This window comes from Conger conger, chromosome 7 (assembly GCF_963514075.1).
Source record: "Conger conger chromosome 7, fConCon1.1, whole genome shotgun sequence".
Classification (NCBI taxonomy): Eukaryota; Metazoa; Chordata; class Actinopteri; order Anguilliformes; family Congridae; genus Conger; species Conger conger.
Window position 1 is genome coordinate 36320014 of NC_083766.1, and position 22890 is coordinate 36342903.

General features: G+C 47.0%; 1 protein-coding gene across 4 annotated transcripts in view; it reads right to left on the reverse strand.

Annotated features, from left to right (window-relative positions):
- Positions 1–1047: 1047 nt before the first annotated feature.
- cadm1a (cell adhesion molecule 1a) overlaps positions 1048–22890 on the reverse strand; it is a 277211-nt gene continuing 255368 nt past the window's right edge. For 2 of the 4 annotated variants that reach the window (XM_061248846.1, XM_061248847.1), the window contains 3 exons: positions 22408–22440; positions 2468–2596; positions 1048–1182 (listed from right to left, as the gene is read on the reverse strand). In XM_061248846.1, coding sequence (XP_061104830.1) covers positions 1064–1182; positions 2468–2596; positions 22408–22440 — 281 coding nt within the window. In that variant the 3' untranslated portion in view covers positions 1048–1063. The remainder of the gene's footprint in view (positions 1183–2467; positions 2597–22407; positions 22441–22890) is intronic. The other 2 variants (XM_061248849.1, XM_061248848.1) reach the window with 1 other exon arrangement.

Here is a 22890-nt window from a genome sequence, read left to right on the forward strand (position 1 = left end):
CAAGGGATTTAAAATGTGCGGCGCCTGACGTGGATGTATGCAGATGAGGTGGTCGAGCGTGTGGATAGTACGCTTTTGAGCAAACGAAGGTGTATGAGTTTGTTGGCTGCAGCATTTCATGTAGTGATATGTCTGCATCTTGGTTACTCTAACGGGTGGCAAAATCAGATGTCGTGGCAACCCTAATGCATAAGAACAAACTAAATAAACAGGGAAAGGAAAACGCTAATGGTGGACCAAACAAGCATAACTACAGTGTCTAAGACCACCTGCCCTCTACACTGTCATGAAATAATGTAAAAATAAAAAAAATACAACAAATAAAGCAGATCAGCCAAGTAAACAAAAAACCAAGTCAAAGCTTAGGGGTAGGGGGGGGGGAATTCTATTTTTTTTTCCATACACAAATTTTCTAATAATTCGCACCAATGCATCTCGCTTAAACTTCAATTTCCTGGTACAATCCTAATAAAAAAGGAAACCCAAATAAAAGGAGGAGATTTGAAACACGCGTGCCTTGCGGCCAGGCCTACTCACAGTATAGAGGAATAACATTGTGAGATTTTGGTATGCAGGAATACTGTACAGAACGTTATGAGAGAGGGGAGGTGCGTGGAGATGCTGTCATTTCATCAGGAAAGCCAACAGCAGTGGAGAGGAGGGGAGTGGGATGAATTGTATTAAAAAAAAGAAAAGAAAAACCAATCATTTAAAAGAAACAGAAAATCTTTTTAGAACAAGGCACAGAATTTTCTGCAAATGGTTGAAGAAATTGAAATAATAATTGTACCAGCAGTGGGAAGTGTGGAATGATGAAGCTCTACAGTGATTTCTGGCAACAACCCCCCCCCCCCCCAACCCCACCCCACCTCCCTGACCCCTGACCCCCCCACATACCCCGCCCTGCCCCAGTCACACGTCTCTACTCCAATCCCCACAGCTGCTTCGAACGAACTCGATATCCTTCACTTCCCAGAACCCCCTGCTTCCCCCCCACCCTCATCCCGCCCCACCCCACCCCACCCCACCCCCGCGCCGGGCGCGGGCGGCCTCTCCTCTCCTCTCAGATGTAGTACTCCTTCTTCTCGTCGGAGTTGTTGTGGCCGCCCTCGGCGTTGATGATGGCGGTGTCGGCGTCCGCCGCGTCATCTGCCCCTTTGGCTTCGTGGGTGAAGTAAGTGCCTGAGAGAGGGCACAACGACAACTTCAGTCACCGCAAAAACGAGCACTTTACCCCCGCCGCAAAACCACAGCCCGCTGCGGACACGCCCGTATTCTGTTCCGCAGAGAGGCCGCCTTCGCAATAAACAAGGGCCGCCTCGGCTGTACGATAAACTCGCTTTCACTTCCCTTTAATGACAGAGGCCTTCGCATTAGAAGATTCAACAAACATATAACTGATTCAATTTGTATCATTCAGTATTTGTAACACTGTATTACTCAATAATATTTGCTTGTTTTTCATACAAACCTTAGTCACCAGAGCAGTGTTATCACGTTTCAGAATGATATCCACAAGAGAGAGTTTACAAATGTCAAACGCATAACATTTCCCAGCATGCTTTGGACGGGATACTGCAGAAAGCTGGAGGTGACCCTGCTGCCCTGCCAACTCCAATAAACTGGACAACTTCACATGGCTAATCCCATTGCATTCAATAAAACCTTATTCAGCACTAAGCCACAGGATGCCCAATGCACAGGAAGTCCACCATTTTATCATTTCTTACATTTAATTCCAGCATGTTTCATTCAGATCTGACCTCAACCGTTTCTGTTATTCACTTCATGACTGACATGTACACATCAGGCTAGCAAGCAGCCCGGCTTAACAGATGCATTCGTGCGGGGGGCGCGCACAGGGGCAATGACATAATCTGTGCTCACCTAGAGGGTTTTCGGGGCGGCCATTTTGGCTCCAGTGTTTAAGTTAAGGATTTAGCCTCAGCAAAGCGGCAGCTGTGAAAGGGCAGCGAGACATGCGATTCGGGTTGCCACTCCTGCGCTTTCTGAATTAACCTTGTCAAGTTCACACGCGAGTGGACCGGCCAACCCACTTCAGACTTCATTTCCTGCAGGGATTATTCACTTCCCAACAGTCTTTGCCCAGATAATAAAGTCAACATCCCAGATTAAAGGTGGAAAGGCAGAGACCAATTTAAAAAATCCCGAAACCACCTCATTCACTACGGGCTATCCATCTTATTCGGTCGGCTTGGAAACCGAACAAATCCGAGGGGATTTTGAGCACGGGTAGAAACTCACAGAAAAGCACACGGTTCAATTGCTGGGGTACTTAGGGAAAATAAGCGACAAAAAAAAGCTACTAAAATCCTTTTGTGATAATTACATTCTTAAAGTTTACCCTTCCTTCCCTCCATTTGCGGGAAATGCAGGCGTTTGGATTGACCTTGAATTTGATTGGGGACCCCCCCCCCCCCCAGGAAAATGAGGCCCGCTCCCTTACCTTTGTGTCTGGCGAAGTACCGGCCCAAAATGATGAGTAGGCAGAGCATGGCGAAGACCACCACGGCAACGACGCCTCCAATGACCGCGTGGTCCACCGTGCGGGGCGCCCCCTCTCCCGCCCGTGAATCTGCAGCGACAGAGCGCAGCGTCAGAATAACAGCGACCCCTTACATTACATTACATTACATTAATGGCATTTGGCAGACGCTCTTATCCAGAGCAACATACAGTTGATTAGACTAAGCAGGAGACAATCCTCCCCTGGAGCAATGCAGGGTTAAGGGCCTTGCTCAAGGGCCCAACGGCTGTATGGATCTTATTGTAGCTACACCGGGATTAGAACCACCGACCTTGCGTGTCCCAGTCATTTACCTTAACCACTACGCTACAGACCGCCCCTAAACACACCCGGTAACTCACTCACCCGGGAAAGCCAAATATCAAACGCTGAGGCTATTGCTAAAGCAGAGGTCACCAACCCTGGTCCTGAAGAACTACAGGGGCTGCTGGTTTTTGTTTTCACCTTAAATTAAGCACCCTGTTGAGTCCCAGGTAACCAGGTGAGGTGAGTTAGCTGTGTAATCATCTGCTCTAATTGATCAATTAAGGGCAGAGTAACCGCAAAAACCAGCAGACCCAGTAACTCTCCAGGACCACGGTTGGAGACCACTGTGCTAAAGACTAATGCTAAAGCACAACATTCAAGCAAACTATGAATAAATTCACCATGACTCTTGTCTCCTTGAGTGTCATGCATTGAATTTCTAGAGATACACATTAAAAGATGAAAAGTAATCTAAATTGGATTAAAAGCATCAGCCAAATGACATGTAATGTAAATTAATAAAATAAAAAGCCATACTCCCAAGTTCGTATAAAAAACATTGCACGTGTCCAACTCAAAATTTCGCATTCGAACATTACAAATATGGTTTCATATTATACAGCATAACCATGTAACCAACTCAATTCTTTCCAAACAGACACTGGTGACCTCTATGCATCACTGAAATGGAAAATGATAATGTACAGTCTTATGAAGAAACAACAGAAGAGGAAAAATAAAACGCCTTGTGCAGATATGAGCTTCACATACGTCTGCTGCATGCACACTGTCATTAATTAAAACCAGGCGGCCATGTTGTCCAGGACAGAACAGAGCTCCGGACATGCACGCCAAGCTCTTGTGATATTAGCCAAGCTGCTAACAAATCAATCAAATCTAATTTTCCACAGAAAGCTGGAACATGAAAGCGCGTATAGCTTTAGGGCAGATATATTTACTCTACAAAGGGTTAAAGTAAGCCATGGAGCAACAGCATATATTTATGAGAGTATGAAGACTATTAGTGAGTTCCATTTGTTAATTTGGCCAACATTTATGTTATATTCAGCAAGCCGATTTGTTTCCATATGCTCGTTATCAGCTTATCCTCGTTATCTGCTGTACTGTTCCAGCGAATATCACTCTTATGGATTAAACTTGGAAGCCAGAGTTCATTATATCCTTTCTTTATACCCTGACTTATACAGTTTCTCTGCTGGAAGCCCAGATAAAAGGCATTGTGTGCTTTTGACTGTGTTTTGATAAGAAGCTAACCACCATCGATATATCTGCTGTTGTTTTTGTTTTTTTTGAGTGAGGAAATTGGTAATGGGCCAGCAAACCATTATTGGCGGCCCCCTACAGTACACCCAAGCTGTTTTATAAACAACACAGATACAATAAAAAAAGTATGTTAGACAAAGTGAACCGGAGCATGAAATGGAATGGACTTCCGAAGACAGAGACGACAGCAGCCATCAAGCTGCAGGGCCAGCCATCTGCCGCGGTCTATAACCTATTTGGGCCTTCACGCCGTTCACCCTCAACACGTTTACTGAGCCGTGCAAGACCACGGGCGTCGCTCCGGCCCGGAATCAGCATTTGTGCCGGCTTCTTAATTACCATCGTCGCTGATAACACGGAGGGCTACACCAGATTCAATACGCCGTCCCCCGCCACGCCATCCACAACCGGCAGAACTTCCAGTGTTCAATACCTTTTTAGGAAACTTACAACATAATCTTTTTTTTAAATCTCGCAATTAAAATCGAATAATGGACTCTGGGTAACTTCAAAGTCCACGCAAATCCTTTTTTTTATTTCGGTAGACTAAATTAGTCTTGACCTTTCTGGAGGAATATTGAAGGTAAAACAAATTTGATGGGAATCTAAGACAGGTGTGGAAATGTCAAGCGGAAGATAAACGACCATTAAAAAATAGATTGCATCATCAAGATTGTCCAAATGGCATTAATTAAGTGAGGGAAGGAAAACGAACTAAAATCAACAAAGACTTTCTGCCAACCCCTGACCAGGCAAGGATATACTTGAACATGACTTAACTCCTAAATGCATCTTCAGCTAAGCCTCGTTTACTTGAAAAGAGCACTTTTCATAGACTGAAGAACCAGGAGTTATTTTCTGGGAGAAAAAAACAAAAACTTGAGGCCATTTGCACACGTCTCAAATACACCATCTTTACAGGCCTTAGAATGGCACGCAGCTAGCAATTTACCTTTTGCTCCATTGCCCTATTTGTAAAACGTACAGTAGCAGTTCCCCTTTAAGGTAATAGCCAGGCATAGCCCTTCATTAAAAAAAGAACAGCGAGTGAAACAGTAAAATATTCAAATGTGTGCATGATTTATGGAGGGATACGTGGAGGCTCTCCGCTCCAATCTTAGTGAGCGAGCACAGCCGCACAAATACACGGGCTCCCCCCGCGCTGAAGCTGGGGCCCGAGAAACGCACACCGCCCGCAACGGCAGAAGTGCATATCTCAGGCAGTTTTTAAAAGAAAGATTTATACCCTTCCCGCTTAAGAACAAGGCACGGCTCTGAGGCACCAAACCCTAATGACATGTGAAGCGTATTGATCAAGTTTAGGGATCCATGACAACCCCAGTTAATGGCGGTTTGCAGAGTTGATTGGTTCTGTGCTGCATAAAGGAGGGGCGCGATTTTTCCATCGATACTGCTGCGGCAGGCTGGGAAATTAAAGCTTTTGGATGGAGATGAGGGGGGATGAAGAGAGAGGCGAGTATCAGTCCATCAGGGCTGTCGTGAAGAGCCAGGTTCACAAACGGGGTGATGCGTTTATCCCAGGCTGAATTAGCCAGGGTTTCTGTTCTTTGAGAACAGTCAGGACTGGAGCACCAGAAACAGAGCCTGGCTGGAGCCCGGCCTTGTATTCACCGGATCCTCAGCCCTCTCGTGTTTATGTTGTGGATCGTTTGCAAGCGACTGCTCACGGAAAGCAGCAAGGAAAACGTATGGAGTGGGGTGGGAAAAAAACAACAGGCAGTGGGTGTTGGTGTTTTGAAAAACAAGGAAACTCGGGAAAACGAAACAGCCGGTGTAGTGTAATTCAAACACGGTGAGTCCGCCCCGGTGTTTGTTATTCACAATCGCGATCTCCCGCACACACGTCCGGCCGGCAGGCACAGAACTCACACCTTCGCCCCGCGACTCGGGGAAAAAGAACAAAAGAAGCCCCCACATCAACAACTACAACCGCTACAACAAAACAACAACAACAAACAGCAGGCCATGAAATAACAGAAAAAAAAAACAAAGGCGGGGAAAATGCCAACGTGTGAGGGGGTGGGGGGGAGGAGTGCAGGCAGGGCCCGACGGCCTCCCACCAATCTCCCCTCATAAACAACTTCCAAGTGAGACTGGAGAACTAATGCTGCAGCGCCGGCTGCCAAATGCAACCACACGCTACTTGATAAAACCTAATAGGTTATTTTGACTTTAGATTTCCTTCCCATGGAAGGCAGATTCAATTAAAGTCAGCAGAAATCCTTCTGACACCTAATTCGCTCTTGTCAAGAGGAGGAGGGTGGGAAGACGTGCTTTAACACACTTTCCTATTAAGATGTTAATGCGGACTGGTTTAGTCTGGTCCGAGGAGGCAGGCGGGATAAACAGTGGAACTAGGGGAAACGTGTCAGAGGTTTTCCTTTCCTTCTTTTAAAACTCCTCTCCGTGTTTCTGTTAATTCTACTCTGCGGCGAGGGGGGGGGGGGGGGGGGGGGGGGGGGCTCTCCTCGACGAGCCCCGCGGTCTGCAGCGCTCGTTCACGTCGAGCGCGCTAATTAACAAGAACGCGACAGAGAGAGCGGGCGGAGGGGATACCTGTCCCCGCTCCAGCCCCTGGGACCATGTCGGCTCCCCCCGCTGCCAGCTTTCATTCCAAACCTGGGATCCGGGGGATGCTTTCCCGAACAATCCGCGGAAGAAATTCCGCCCCATCGGCTAAAAGTAATGAAACACCTTAACCAGTATATGACGGTAATTATATATAACTCACGCGGCGATACCACAAAATGTCATGATGAGCCAATGAAATTACTTTGTACATTGTATGATTTATGTAGCAGGTGGTTGGAAAGATTGTTATTATCAAAACCCAGCCCAACTCTAAATCCCATCCCAGGAACATTTACATTTTCCAGGGAAACTTGCCATTTTAATGAAACCCTCTGAAACTTTTTTTGTTTGTCTAAATTGAATGGAAAGAGTCATTAAGGTGTGCGCATTGCCAAGTGCCTATAAGAGAGCCATTAACGGCATCAATATCCCCATTTAACAGTTACGAGTGCAACTAATAAGGCTGGAATACCCAAAAGCTCACTCGCACCATCCCACAGAATGAGCAGCCACAGAGCTAAGTGGCCATTTTGAAATTTATTAGCGAATAAATGGGATTTCAATTTTCTATTTATTTAACACTTCCTCCCCCCACCCCCCTCAGTAAATAAACATCCCATATGTTACCGAGCTCGAGGTTTACTGGGTCTCATTTAGCATCTGCAGCGGGAAAGTGGCTGCAATTAAAAAGCGTTAAAAAAAAAAAAAAAAAATTAATTAATGAAAAAATAAAAAAAAAGCTGTGCTGTCAGAACAGCTGTGGAAAAACTGGCAGGCTCTTTCACCTTCTGCACAGACGGCAACAGATGGGACTTTTCACCATCCCTTAGCCTCCCGAGTAAGTTAGCGGAGAGAGCTCTCCTGTCTGCTACGCCTGCTACTCCAGGTTCACCCCTCTCCCCTCAAACTGTGTGTTCAAGGTCTCTCTTCCGTGTCACCTTCAGGAGCGAGAGCAGGACCCGTCACGCTGTGCGCGGAGCCCATGGCCGGTGGACGTCGCTGAAGACGGCGCCGCATTAGGGTGCAGGAGTGGGTCCCAAGGGCTCAAAACCAAGTTCGCTTCAGATTTGGGGTCTACATTATGGGGGCTGACATTAGCTCAGGGGGGTAAGAGCGGTTGTCGGGCAGTGGGAGGGTTGCCAGCGTGTCGAAGTGTCCCTGAGCAAGACACCCAACTCTCAATGAGCTGATTGGTGCCTTGCATGACAGCATTTCACCGGTGGTTTGTGAGTGGGTGTGTTTGTGTGTGTGTGTGTGTGTGTGTGTGTGTGTGTGTGAATGAGAGGCATTAACTGTAAAGCACTTTGGATAAAAGCACTATATAAATGCAGTCCATTTACCATTTAGCCTTCCACTGGAGGAAGAGTGGGCATTGAATATATGCTGCACCTCACAAAGCCTGCTACACGTTACATGGGCTGCTCACTTTATATTGCCTGGTTTATAAAAAAAACATATATAACATACAGTACGTTTTCACTGATTGGCTTTTTAAAACACTAATTTATATCCATTTTACTCATGTTTTCTGATTACATTTGGTCACTGCAGTAGGAGTGGAACATTTTTGAAAAGAATAGGATAAGCAATAATATATTTACGCAAACAGTGTATTAAAACTAAATGCATGCTTATGACTGTTCATGGTAAAAGTATTGCTGATCCAGCGCAAGCAGGATTACTGTAAACAATTGACTAAATCAATTCAAGGAAGCAGTTTCATCTCACTGGATCTTATTTTCTTCATTGACATGATCACAACGAGCCAACTCGAGCACTGAATTATTATCATTGTTATTATTATTAAACGATACGCATAAAAATGTAATGGATGCATCAAGTTGACTGAGTAAATGTTTATGCTTGGCTGGAAGCAGACTGCTTTGGAAATTACATCCACTCTGTCAGATTATCAACAAACTAAACGGCATTACCGCTGGTGGCTAGGCGACAGGTGTCGGTTTTACTGCTGCAAATCACACTCGCTGTAACAACGTCTCAGCGTGCGTCCGACTCTGCAGTTACGGCCGGGATGCAAGTTGCATTAAAACTGGAAACACGTGGAACTAACAACGTGATTCGGCATGAAATAATGTCGGAGGTTTGATAGAGACCGCTGCGATGGTACACGAACGTCTTTCAACCACTGGTATCCTATTTCTATTCTGTTTAGAAAGTGACATTTTTTCACTGCGAACACTTTGAAGAATGACCTATTGGGTACAATAGACGATCTGAAAAAGATTGCATTGTGTTGTTGTGGAACAATAACTGTGAAGGCAAAGCGTAAAAAAAAAAAAAGAAAAAAGAGAGGAAAAAAAAAAAAAATAAATCACATGGTGACATTTGATTTGGATTTTAAGTCCAGATAAAGAAAACAGTGTGTGTGTGTGTGTGTGTGTGTGTGTGCCATAGAAAGCTTGTCTTGAAACTGGGACCTTGAGGTTCAACTGAAATTCCGACAGTGAAAAACCGGGCGGACAAAAGAGGTCAGTTCTCCGGGAGACCTTTTTCGGCAGGCAGCACGCAAACCATCAATGGGGACGGCTTTCAAACTGCCCCGATGGAATTCAGGATTCTGCTCGACAAAAAGTCACTGAAGACAGTAGAGCTGGAGTCACGCTGCGTGGCCTTGTCGTATTTCACCTGATCACAGGAATCGACTCCTCAGTCCCTGCACACGGCGCAAAGGCCGAGGTAAACCTAAAAACAAGAGCGTCAACAGGGCGAGATCGGAAGGATGGGTCTGCCAGAGTGGAGGCTTGGGTGAATGACGAACATCTACTTTATTGGAAATCGTGGGGTAATTTGTCCTCTAGATTTCACCGATCCTAGTTACTTAGGAGCAGGGGGCAGCCACAGCGTGGTGACGGGGGAGCAATGCGGGGTTAAGGGCCCAACAGCTGTACAGATCTTATCGTGGCTACACCAGGGCTTGAACCACCAAGCTTCCAAGGTACCAGTCATAGGGTAGAACAGGAAGGCTTTACCGTCCACCAGACGGGCTTGACTCGGGCTTCTTTAGCCCGGCCGTTTCAGAGAATAAAGCCCCAGAACACCCCGAGACCTCACCCGCAGCACCATGACTTCCCTCTGACAGACCGTCCCTTGTCGCCTACCACCAGATATCAGAAGCAGATAAATAAAAAAAAACACTGAGCCCGGAGTCAAGTCCCAGCAGAACACCCTCTCTTTAAAACACAACTCACCACTTCCTCTGAATCCTGACCAATATTTTTACGATGGAGCCCTCGCTGTGGTCTCCGCACTTTAGGAAGCCGCACTGAAGAGACGATGCATTGACGGCGGTTAGAGGCTCTGACGCACGGGAGAGTGAAAGGTCCTTTCGTACGTTATCACAAACACAGCCCCACCACATTTCTCCACATTCATTTCATTCATCCGTCTGCCCATTTAGCACCGAGCAGTCGTGCTGAAAAGCTAGACGCACACAGACTACTGCCGATTTTTCGGCTGGAAGTATTTGAAGCAATCACTCCTGCTGAAAGGAACGTGACATTTTTTCATCGAGGCCTTGGTTTGACGGCCTTTGATTGCCGTAGTACGAATTAAAGCGTTTGATGTCGGCTGCTTTGACACCAAAAGCACTGGTGTGTACAAACCCTGACCTGCCAAAAAAAAAAAAAAAAAAGTAGTTGGTTTTTCCCTTTTGAAATACTTTTCGGATCTTTTTAATGTGGCTGAGAATTGTAAACGACAACAAAAAAAAAAGAAAAAGGAAAATTGCTTAAGCGTTTTCCATTTTGCCTTTATTGTTTGCCTTTTTTGATGAAGGGCAGAATTGCATGTTGGTTTTCCCTGCTGTCCTTGAGTGCAGCAGCCTCTGGCCACAGTTTATCTGACTCTGAGACAATTACTCCAGTTCTGCGGGATAAGAGGGGCCTTGTTTTTTTATCGCACTGGACTCAGGCGTTCATTGCCAAGTTCTAATAACTTTCTCGAACGAGCCGTTCGCGGCATTAGATGCTATCCCCCGGTGGACAATTAAAACGGCGTTTTTGTTTTGTCTGGTCGATCGTAATTTTCCCTTTCATGTCTTTTCGAATGCCGTTAAGAGAGCGCCCGTCTTGCGCGGCGTTAGCTAGCGGGAACGTTTTGTTTTTTTCCGCGCCTTTTGTGTTTGGTAAATCTCCATGGTTGCGGGACGGGCGTTTGGGCGGCATTGAGAGTGCGTGCGTATCTTCTGGAGCCACTGATGTAAATCATTGTTTCATCGTAAACATTTCACACGCGGAAGCCTCCCCTTCACACGCACCCTCTCTCTAATTCTGTAAACTGAGATTAATACGCCGCTGGCAGGAATTTCCACAAACAACTGCTGCTCTAATGTTTTTAAGATAAGCAACAGGGAAGCATTACGTACGCAGTAAAGCCATACATATTGTGCCTCTGTGTAAAGCCTGATACTGATTCTACTCATTTTCTCCTTGAGAATACATCACTCTTCTCCCCCCACCCCTCCGCCATTGTTAGCCTTTCAGTCCAGGAGACTGTTCATCACATGTAGGAGGGAGGGAAGGAGGGGGAGGGATGGAGAGAGAGAGAGAGGAAGAGAGGGAGAGGGGGGGTATGGAGGGAAGGAGAACAGGAGGGAAGGGGGAGAGAGAGAAGAAGAGAGAAAGGGAGGGAATCGGGCGAGAGAGAGATTGTGCGTGTGCCTGAGTATTTGTTGGGGTTGTTGCAGTATATCCAGTTTCTCCACCTGAGTGTGTATGCGTGGGTGAAACAGAACTGCTGTACATTCTGCTTTCCCATCTGTCTGTGTGGGTATGTGTGTACAGCACACTGAGGACCAATGCAAGTAATGTAAACTCACCGTGTTCTGAACACAACACGGGGAAGCGGCCGCTTACACCAGAAGTCAACGTTCGTTCAACAGTAGTTTTTCTCCTGAGGAATATGGTTTTACCACTATGGTTGCTTATTGACTATCTCAGGCACTAAAACGCCTTGATTGATGTGAATTGGTTCAATAATTAGAGCGAAAACGGCTAATAACAGCACAACATCCCCGTATTCGGAAGAATCTTAGCTCACGATGGTCAGAACATCTGCCGTATAAGCCTGGCCAGTTCGTATTCTCTCGTTAGCGACAGCTTCCTCACCACAATGTCACAGTGGAGCACTATGTCACAGAATGCTGAAAATGATCGTGTATGTGACTTGTACCAAGTTTTTATGTAAAATGGAAGGAATTAAACTTTACACACAAACACTAAAACCGAAGCTGATCTGGAAGTAATTATGTCGTTATTTGTCATGAAAGTTCGGAACATGGTGAGCTAACTCGGTGTTGGGAAGACGGTGAGTCTACGTTACCTGTCTGCATTACCAGACATAGTACTGTATATCTGCGGCCTCAGAGCCCCAAACACCCTCTCGGCCAGGGAGGGAGGCCCGTTTCCGGTGATTGGACCTAACTGGACAGCTCTGTGAGGAGCGTACGGCAGGGCTCTGATCGGTGTGCTGGGAGAGCCTGTCTGAGGCAGTCAGCCTCCAGTGCAGAGCCAGCCTCAGCCACCAGGCCCTTCCCGCTCTGACATACCACGCTGCGCCTGCCCTCGCTCCCAACCGCTACCGGTGGGAATGTTACTGTACACGCTTTGTACACCCCCCCCACCAGGTCTCCACACACACATCACAGCAGCTGTAGCCGCTGTTCTCCGCCCGACTTTATGAAAAATGGAACAGCCGTGTATTATTGAGAGGCCGGCTGGCCACTCGGACTTGCTGAGCACGTGTTTTACCCGGGCGCGGCGCTCCAAACGTACTGAAAAAGACCCGTCGTCATTACTTCACTTCAGAGGCTGGCGCTCCAGCATCCAGCCTAACCCGGTTGTCAGCGCAGCTCTGAAATGTCTAAAGGGGGGCTAGATAACATCATAAATTTGGGTTTCTCTGATTGTAAGTAAAGGGCGGAGAGCTTTTTTAAATCAGAAGGAGGCAGTGAAGCTGAAGCCATGTCTCTCTGGTTACCCCTCTGAAGGACTGACTCATGTTTCGCGCTGATCTTGGGCTGAGCGAAGACAGCTCAGAAATGAGCTGAAAGGTTGATATATTTTTAAAAAAAGAAAAAAAAAGAAAAAAAAAGTAGCCTTGCCCTAAAAATATGGCACTTAACAAATCTGTACTGGACTTGGCCTTGTATGCGCTTGCATCCTTTTAAAGGATCCACTAACTGTTTGGGCTTGGCCCAAAGGCCAGGACATCCTCTAATAGGGGTACCGACTTTTAGTCAAGCAACAGTGATTACAGTGGGCCGAATCTCACCCCCGCCATCTTACCGCACCAACCATGTTGTCAGACTGACAGGTCACAACATCCCCCCCACCCCCCCTCCAACCCCCTGGCTCATTCGGCTTCACACGAAACCTGTTAATTCCTGTCGAATGCGTAATTAAGAACCTACTTGTGTGTTTAGCGACGTCGCTGTTAATGCCAAGTCGTGTTTGCAAACATCGCTTGGCTCGATGTGTCAGCGAGAAAATATTCCAAAATGAGGGCGTCGTTTCTGTAGAGTGTACTCTTCCACCCGCACCCAAAAAACGCTCAAACAAATCTGTCTCAGAGAGCAAATGACAAGATAGTAACTACACCGTGTTTGAAAAACAAGACTTCATTTTATTGGTAACGGGTTGATTTAAATGAATTTTGGAATTCTAATATTTATACTTTTTTTCATGTCAGTCAAACTCCCCAAGAGTTTTGATGACTAAAAAATTCAAATTATCTCGGATTCATTTGATGACTAGTGGTGGCCCAAAACCGCGGATTGTTCGAAAGAAAGTGAAATGGCTTCAGACACTCCAGGCAGCATGGATGGGGGAAAATGCCACCATTGCCTACAGCTTCCAGCCAGTAGAGTGGTTCAGCCTATTCCAAAGACCGAGACACGCACAGAAATCAGCTAAACCAGCTAAATCAGCATATTCCATTGTTTTGCAATAGTAGCATTACGGTGTATAATTTTGTGCGAACCCTTCGAGGTAATGTGCTGAAACATTTCATACACCAAAAGCGAATAGTCGCACAAAGTTTTGTGAAGTTTCTTAAAATACAGCCGCAAACTGGCAGTAACGATGTTCTTTTACGGACCACTACACAAGCAGCAAGCAGACCGTTAGCCAGGGGACGGGCTCCACTTTACAGCAGACTCCAGGCCTGTATCAAAGCATTAAACACACCCAATTACACATTTGTTTTCCCAACAGCCGCTGCTAAAATGTGCAAAATATAAGGCAAATATCTATTAAAGAAAAAACAAGTGCGTTTAATTATTGCCGATTACGCTGAAGTGCGGTCTATCCGGGATAAGTGATACACATTCCCTCCAATTTTCTGCATTGCGGAATCTCTACGGCCTCTGAAAGGTTTTTCACTTAACCGCATTACCTCTCTAATTACTTCATAAATAAAGGGCCCCAATGAGATCCAATCAGAGGGAAATGGAAGTGTTCTCTTTAATTTGGCAACCTAAAAATAAAATGAGTGTCTTCTTAGCTGGATAATTGGTTCCCTAAATGGAAATTGCATTGCTATGGAATTTGGGCCAGTGAAGTGTATGACTGTCAGAAAGGAACAATTGAGCTCCACACCCCCTCCCCCCAAAAAAACCCCCCAAGTAAAATCTGTTTTCCTGCCTACGTTACTATGCAAACAATGTCCCCCCATAAAGGTCACTGTTGGACAATCTCAAACTGAAGGCTCCATTTTGTGTGCCAGTGCTGTGGACTTAATTAACATGTACGTGTTAATTATCCATACATGGGCTGAAGACACTGGAGGAACAGAAACCGCACTTCAATATCCTCCCAGCTGTTTATTTACCCCCCCCCCCCCCCCCAAGCACATTCTTTCAGACAACGTGAATTGAACCATCATTCATTTTTCAAGCACCTGAACGAGCGCCGATTCAGAACTTCACTAACAAACAGAACTTTGTGGTCTTGCAGCCATTAGAGTTCAAAATGTGAATGTATACAAATATCACAGATAACCGATGTCTTTATTCTGTGCTTTTGGACAAAATAATGATGCACCAATGCGAAGAAACTGCACATCTTCAGGCGAAAAAAAAAAAAAGTTTGTGTATGTGTGTTCACACAGGGACACCCCGATACAGACTGAATTCCTATTCTGTAACACACGGATAGACCGGGCATTATGCTTATCGAGTGAAATGTTTGGACTGGAGCGAATGTGAATGCACTAAAGGGATTAACATTCACCGCCCGGTTCTCCCATTTCAATATTTCATCCCGTTACCTTGCATTAGAATACACAGGGAGAGAGCGCTGCTTTGCTATGCTGTTTGTGTCTGTGGCCAAGCCACGACAACACCAGAATCGCTGAAGAAGAAAAACAAACATTTGGCACTGGAGACTTTAATTTCCCATTCTTACAGAACCGGGAGAAGTGAGGTTTATCAAAGCTAATCCTGGATAAGATGTCCATTCCAGGGGACAGACACAAAGCCTGGGGGGGCGGGGGGGGGGGACAAGCTGGGGGGCGAGGCACCCCTGGCCCCCTTGATCTCTCCTGCCCTGACTCTCTGGCTCCCCTGGATAGCTGCTGGGTCAGGACTAATTCTCATCTGGTGTTGCCAGGAACCAGCCAACCAGCAGAGCAGCAGAGCTGTGTTTAAACCCACATCAACAGGCAGCCTTCAGTCCACTTTACAAACAAATAAAACCGTGTGGAGGAGGGTATTATCAGCACCGCTACATACTCAACCCAGTCCTCAACGAATATACAATAAATACGATAATATGTATAAATCTAGAAAAAATAATTATTTTCAGCACTTCCAGGTCTTGCGGCCAGGGAACTGGATTCAATTAGGACAGCTACTGGTCTTTTACCAAGGGAAGCAGATTTGATTAGACCACTTCCTGGTCATATAACCAGAGACCTCCATTTAATTAAAGCAGTTCCTGATCCAATTCCCATTGCCATTGCCATTGTCCTGGGTGCAGGAGAGGAGCATCTGAACTCACTGTCTGTCTGCAGAAAATGGGAAAGTTCATGACTTTCACTGGTGGCAGCTCAACCCCAGGAAGAAAACGGTTCACCTTGCTGTATGCCATTCATTACATTACATTAATGGCATTTGGCAGACGCTCTTATCCAGAGCGACATACAGTTGATTAGACTAACCAGGAGACAATCCTCCCCTGGAGTAATGCAGGGTTAAGAGCCTTGCTCAAGGGCCCAACGGCTGAGTGGATCTCATTTTGGCTACACCCAGATTCGAACCGCCGACCTTGCGTGTCCCAGTCATGTACCTTAACCACTACACTACATTCCAAAATCATACGGTCACATAAGGCCAAAACATTCAGGACACATCGTCGGACAACAGGGCCGTACTTTCTAAAAGGGGCCAGGGGAGAACAGCCGTAAAGAAGGGGGATATTTTCATTAAGCGAGCGTGGCTAAATGAGGGGTGGGTATAAGCTGAGGCAGGAGGCGTGACAGGGCTGTGTAGCGTGAGCGAGATGAATGGGTACTATAACAGAGAGCTTCTGCTTCTCACCAGCCTCTGCCAGCGCCTCAACAGATCCAGACACACATCCAGTACATACACACCCCACAAAGAGGCACACACACACACATCTAATACATACACACCCCACAAAGAAAGGCAGACGCACGCACGCACGCACGCACGCACGCACGCACGCACGCACGCACGCACGCACACACGCACACACGCACACACGCATGTGAGGACGTGTGTGTGTATGGAGTGTGAGAACATTTACATGTGTGCACGTGCACCTGTCTGTGTTTGTGGGGGTGTGTGTGTGTACTGGGTGCAAGTGAATGTGTATGTAGGGAGTATGTGTGCGTATGGGTGTAGTATATGTATTAGGTGAATGTGTGTATATGTGTGACGTATGAGTGTGTGTGTGTGTGTGTGTGTGTGTGTGCACTTATGGGTGTAGTATATGGGTGTGAATGCGTGTGTGTGTACGTGTGTTTGTGTGTGTGTGTGTACGTGTGTGTGTACGTGTGTGTGTGTACGTGTGTGTGTGTGTGTGTGTGTGTGTACGTGTGTGTGTACGTGTGTGTGTACGTGTGTGTGTACGTGTGTGTGTACGTGTGTGTACATGTGTGTACGTGTACGTGTGTGTACATGTGTGTACGTGTACGTGTGTACGTGTGTGTACGTGTGTGTGTGTGTGTGTACGTGTGTGTGTGTGCGTGTGTGTACGTGTACGTGTGTGTACGTGTGCGTGTGTGTGTGTACGTGTGTGTGTGTGCGTACGTGTGCGGTGTGTGTGTACATGTGTGTGTGCGCGTGTGTGTGCGCGTGTGTGTACGTGTGCGGTGTGTGTGTACATGTGTGTGTGTGCGTGTGTGTACGTGTGTGTGTGTGTGTGTGTACATGTGTGTGTGTGCGTGTGTGTACGTGTGTGTGTGTACATGTGTGGCAGTTGTGCGCAGTGGTTGGCCGATAGCGGTTAGGGAGCTGGGGCTCATTACCAATCACTGTGGCTGGCCGGGACTGCTGCTGGCGGCGCAGCAGGGAGCCAGCCGGTGCGGGCGAGATTGATTGGCTGTCGGAGCAGTGGCCAGTGCGGCCGTCTGGCAGCGGGAGGGGGTGGAGGACACAGGCCGGGGCAGCGGCGCAGAGTCTCTGATTGGCGGGGCTCAACACGGTGCTCACCTGTGGCCTCAGCGGGAAGCCGCGCGCGTCACTCCCAGCGCCGGCGCCCAACTGGAGGCCGCGGAAATTAAAATTCATTAACGACGGCGACCGCCGTGTCACCACGCTCCTATTCCAATCGCAGGACGCACAAAGCCATTCAGGAGCCGACGCGCACGCCGGCGAGGAACACAACGGCGTTTGCACAACACCGGCCAATTGTTGAGAAGAGGAGAAAGTTGCTTAGCGACAGTGTGGGCAGAGGACTGCGTCGTGACAATTCTTCTTTTTTTTCCAAGCAAGCAAAAAAATGAACCACTTGGGTAGAAGGCATGCTTTAAACAGGGCCTCCGCAATAAGCAGCTAATTACCGCAGTATTAACATTGTTAAAATGAAAGGTAAATTCATTAATAAATGTCAAATAAAAATAAATAAAGGGGCTGCAGCTGAGGTGGCTGAAGCAGTGTTACTGTGTCAGTCTGGCAGAGCTTGCGTTCACATGCACAGCGACCGTCACGTAACTGCACGCGATACGCCGAGATCAAGTGGAGCGCGAGCGGAGGTGTTCTGTCAAAAACAACGTACCGCCGTCCACAATAACGCCACTGTACGATAAACACTAAGATCCATACAGCCGTTGGGCCCTTGAGCAAGGCCCTTAACCCTGCACTGCTCCAGTGGGAGGACTGTCTCCAGCTTAGTCTAGTCAACTGTACGTCGCTCTGGATAAGAGCGTCCGCCAAATGCCAATAATGTAATGTCATGGTTCAGAGAGTCAAGGCGGCGTGCGGAAAGCGGGGGAGAAGAGCCCTGACTCTGCCGCTCCAACGGCTGTCGGTAACACGGTGAGGCGGCACAAAGCCTCAGAGAGACCTGACCGGAGAGCGTTCTGAATGCGGGAAACTCATTCTTCTGAGCCAATTATCCCGGCGAAGCGAGGGGGCATTTGGCTCACGGTCTGGGATCACATGACGCTGGCTGTATGCTGACGTTTTTCATACGTTGACAGCGACCGGAAACGGTCGACTCGATTAAAATGAGCACGGTTCGAACACGGGGCAGTCGTAACACGGGGCAGTCGTTCCACTACACCGACGCTTAGCCCTCAGTCGGCAGATATCAGATGCCTGGTGACAGGGCTCTAGAAAATTCTTAATTCAACGCACAACTGCTACTGCTCAACAAAAAGAGACAAAGTTAGCCTGGCCGTATATAAAACCAAAACTACCTGTAGGCACTGAATAACTAATATCATTAAGTCTGGCAGCTGAGGGTTGCTAGTACTTTTTCTCTACATGAATAAAGAACAGTTGGCTAGAACACACTCCAGGTAATGCTAATTCTGTTACGCTTGGTCTCAGACACCGCTCTGTTATCCTATTCTACATATCGCCTTCTCAACACAATACATTCTCACTAATCAGTTTGAAAACAATTCAAATCAAAATAAGGTAGTTTTCTGTGGCACAACAAGTAGGGGCATCGTCATGGAGACCACTTGAAGGGAGAGAGGCAGTTAACTCTAGCAGTTCCAGAATTTCAAACAGCTCGGCATCACTGCTGTCTCAGCTTGTGTCAAACGGCAAAGAACAACACTTTGGTGACACACCTCAATCTCAATTTGGCCTTTCCGAAAATCTCATCACAACACACAGATTAAGCAGATAATACGTGAATGCAATTTTCTGTCGCTGTTCGAAAAAAAGGGAGTACATATTTCTGAAACCGTGCTTTAAGAATTTCAGAAGTTTCCATCAAAGGGGGAAACGCAGAGAAGCAGGAGTTCCTCTGTTGCGTCTCCGCTCTGGCAGGGCGAGCTCCTAGCGCAGCGAGAACACAGGCTTCCCGCTCGACGACGCCGTCGACGTCTCTGCTGGACGAATTCCGCCCGCAGATCCGCCAGGTTTACCGCGCTCCGCAAAGCGCTGTCGAAACAACCATATGGAGCGAGGCGCGTTCAAACGGCTTTGTTTCCCGGCGTGTGTGGGCTGTTCGGTGGTGAAGCCCTCCGGGGGGTCCCTGCGTACCCAGGCTGATCAGCCATCGGGGGACTGAGGCGGGGGCTGTGTGATTTAATTAACCGACATACAGTCCACCTCAAAACGAGCAGCGGGAGATGTCGGAGACTTCTGTATCCGCACCTCTTCCTATACGTTTTGTGAAAAAGCGGCCGTGACAGGCTGTCGATAAATCAGCTTTATGAGTGCGGACCGCGCCGGGCGGGCCGCTAAACTGGCGGCGTTTCAGGTAAAGGAAACATGACCGGAGTCCTGCTGCGGGGCGCGGTAACGAGAGCGGGCTGACAGCTCTGCCGACGTGCCGATAAGGGTTTGATCTATCTGACCGAGGGAGCCGTGTTTCCTTCGCCTCGCCTGTGATTCATGCCTTTCAAGCCCCAACAGCGGGGCGCGCGTTTATCCGGGGTTTTTATTTTTTTATTATTTGTCTCGAACGGGGCGAGGCTCGTCAGAACCGGGCCGGCCTTTCAGACCCGTTCCGTCTGACGGACGGAATAACGCTGAAATGACAACGCCGCTCAGCAAACGGACCGCTCTCCGCTGTGCCGATGGGAACGCTCTAACGGGCCGGCTTCGCCCTCCACCCAAAAGTCCCACTCCTTCAACCTGTGCCTGTTGCTAGGCTACACAGACTGAGTCAGAGAGAGAGCAAGAGAGAGAGAGAGGGGAAGAGAGAGAGAGAGCGAGAGAGAGGGAGAGAGAGCGAGAGTGGGGGGGGAGAGATTGCAATCAAAGAAGAAAAGAGCTCCCAAACAGTTGTGTGTATCATACCGAGGAAGTGATAAGGCTGAACTGGGAACGCACTCGGGCAACACAAACTGGAGAACTTGCACACAGACAGAAATGTGGAGAGAGGGAGAGAGAAAGCCAGAGAGTGAGGAAAAAAAAAAAAATCTTGATAACATTTAACAGTGAATGGGCAATAATTGCCATGGAATTACCATGCTAAGCACTGACTAATGTAGAACAAGAGTCTGTGCTTTATGTAATTACACATTATCACAGTAGCCTTAACCCTAGCCTTTCCTCTGAATGTTGACTAATGGCCTGGAGGCAAATATAAACTGACATCTCCACCTCCCCGAATGACTTCAATTCCACTAAAATACCTGTGTATAGCAGGCGAGTAAGTTAAGGAGTTGATAACACAACGATTCATTTTCAATATCATTTCAATAGCCTGGCACACTGGGTAATGACTCAGTGATGTGTGAATGTGTTAATTGGAGATTCCTGAGAAAGGTCAATTTTGGAATGAACAGTCACTAAAGCCAAATATCTCCTCATATCTACCATCTCTTTAGCCTAATATACAATGTACCCAGCCTCGCATTTTAAATACAATTATTTTTACTGCTGAGTGGGACAACTATCCACAGAAGATTCCGGATGAGTCTCTGCTCCTGACCTTCAAATTCTCCATACTGTCAAAGGGAACAAGGGACTATATTCTGGTGACGTTGGCTTGCTTTGTTTGAGAAACCCAGAGAGTATTGACTTTTTTGCTAAAATGAAGATTTTGTGAGAGACTCTATGAGAGTTTGATGAAGGGTGTGGGTGGTTATTTTTTCCTGTTTTTCCTCCTTTTTTTTGCTTTTGATGTCACATTTGATGAGAGCGTACATCCAAACACAACTGCAGGCAGTCCTCTGTGGTTGCCAAAACGCTGTTCATTGTTACTCAATGGATCATTGTTACTATTCTTTTAATACTGTCACAAATCTAGAGGTCTGATGCAAGTCTATAAACAGCGTATGATATTCAAAAGGGGAACAATTTTGTTCATTAAATGCAAATATGTTCCTTCTGTTACGATCTTCACAGCTGGCACCCCATGCACACCATAGTAATTGAGGATTACACTGACCGAGGGACACAGCGTGAGTGTGTACCCAAACGCCTCCCCCAAAACCATGTCACCTATTCGCCCCTCTTCCTCCACAAAACCCAAACACCTTCTCTGCCTACAGATTACGGTGGAATCAGGTTTTAATCAATTTGCCCAGCTCCGTGCAAATCAATTAATCTCTTGTTCTGCCTTGCGTTCTTTTCTTCAAACCGAGCTTGATATTTGAATAGCGAAAATTGCGATAGATTATTCTGAGGCTTACAGTAATGCTGTGCGATACATCAAGGCTGGGCAGGCATGGGCCTACAAGGTTAACATTGCCCTTGTGACATGATATTTAGAAAAGCAGTGAACTGCAAGAAAGCTCAATTATAGACCTGCTACATGAACTGCATAAACCATGTTCAAGCCCTCTCTCAACTTTACTGTTGGGGAGAAAAGAAAAAAAAAAAACACATGGAAAGACTGAAGCTAACCACACACGAGTGGGGGAAAAAAAATCACAACATTTGCACACTGTCTGTGAAATTCTTTTAACATGCACACAAACAAAAGGGCTTCTCTTTAGTGTTAATATATAAATTCATGCCAATTCATTCTTGGACCATTCCTTCCTATTGATAGAATTATACTCTTTCCATTTCCTGTAAACTCCATGAATACTGGAGATTACAGAAGTCAAGGCTTTAAGTTTTGAAAGCATTATTTGAGGTCGGTTATGTCTTTGTGTTTCATGTCTATTTCCCCTTTGATTCGCTTCAACAATATTCCAAACTCTGTTACCAGCCGCCTCAGGTTAATACTTCTGTTGTCAAGGAGACCAAACTGGTATAAACCATAAAGTTGTGAGGCCACATTAGAACACACAAAAAAAAAAACAATAAAACTGTCACATCTCAGACAGTCAAAGGGACCCCCCCTCAAGACACGTAAAAACTAAAACACGCACACGGATGCACATGCATGCATTCACACGGACACACACACTTACTGTACACACACGTGCGCGCACATGCTAATGCAGGAGAGCGCATACACGGCCGCATAAATGCAGCCAGGAGGGCACGTAAAGGCACAGGCACGTTAATTCCCTTTGTGTATGCGCGCCGGCTAATGCGGGCGAGAGCGTGAGGCGGTGTGTGCCGTGGCGTGGCGTGGCACGGCGTGTGGGTGCGGGCGGGAGGGAGGGGTACCAACCGTGAGCCGCCGGGTCACCGTTGGCCGTGGTGTCTGAACACGGGAGGAGGAGGAGGAGGGCAGGTGGAGGAAGGAGAGAAACAGGAGGAGGTACGGCATGCAAAAAAAGGAGAAACGAAAACAATGGAAACAATAAGCAAGCGTTCAGAGACACGTGAGACCCAAACAGCAACTTTCAGAAAACAAAAAGCAACAAAAGTGAAAGGCACTGTACGGCGACCGCCACGTCAACAACACGACACGACAAAGGCGACGACAGAAAGCAGAACAGGTGCACACCTTTTCACGTGGTAAATAAGTTGGCTTTGCCAGTACAGTGTAAATGTGCAGACAGTAAAGCATAATTGTGCAGGACAGTACAGTCATCACACAGCACTAATAACATACACTTTTCCAGCCAAAGGCAGACAGTGAGGGACATTACCTGGGTCCGGGAAGCACACAACACTTCATTTACAGTACAATAACATTCAGTGCACATTG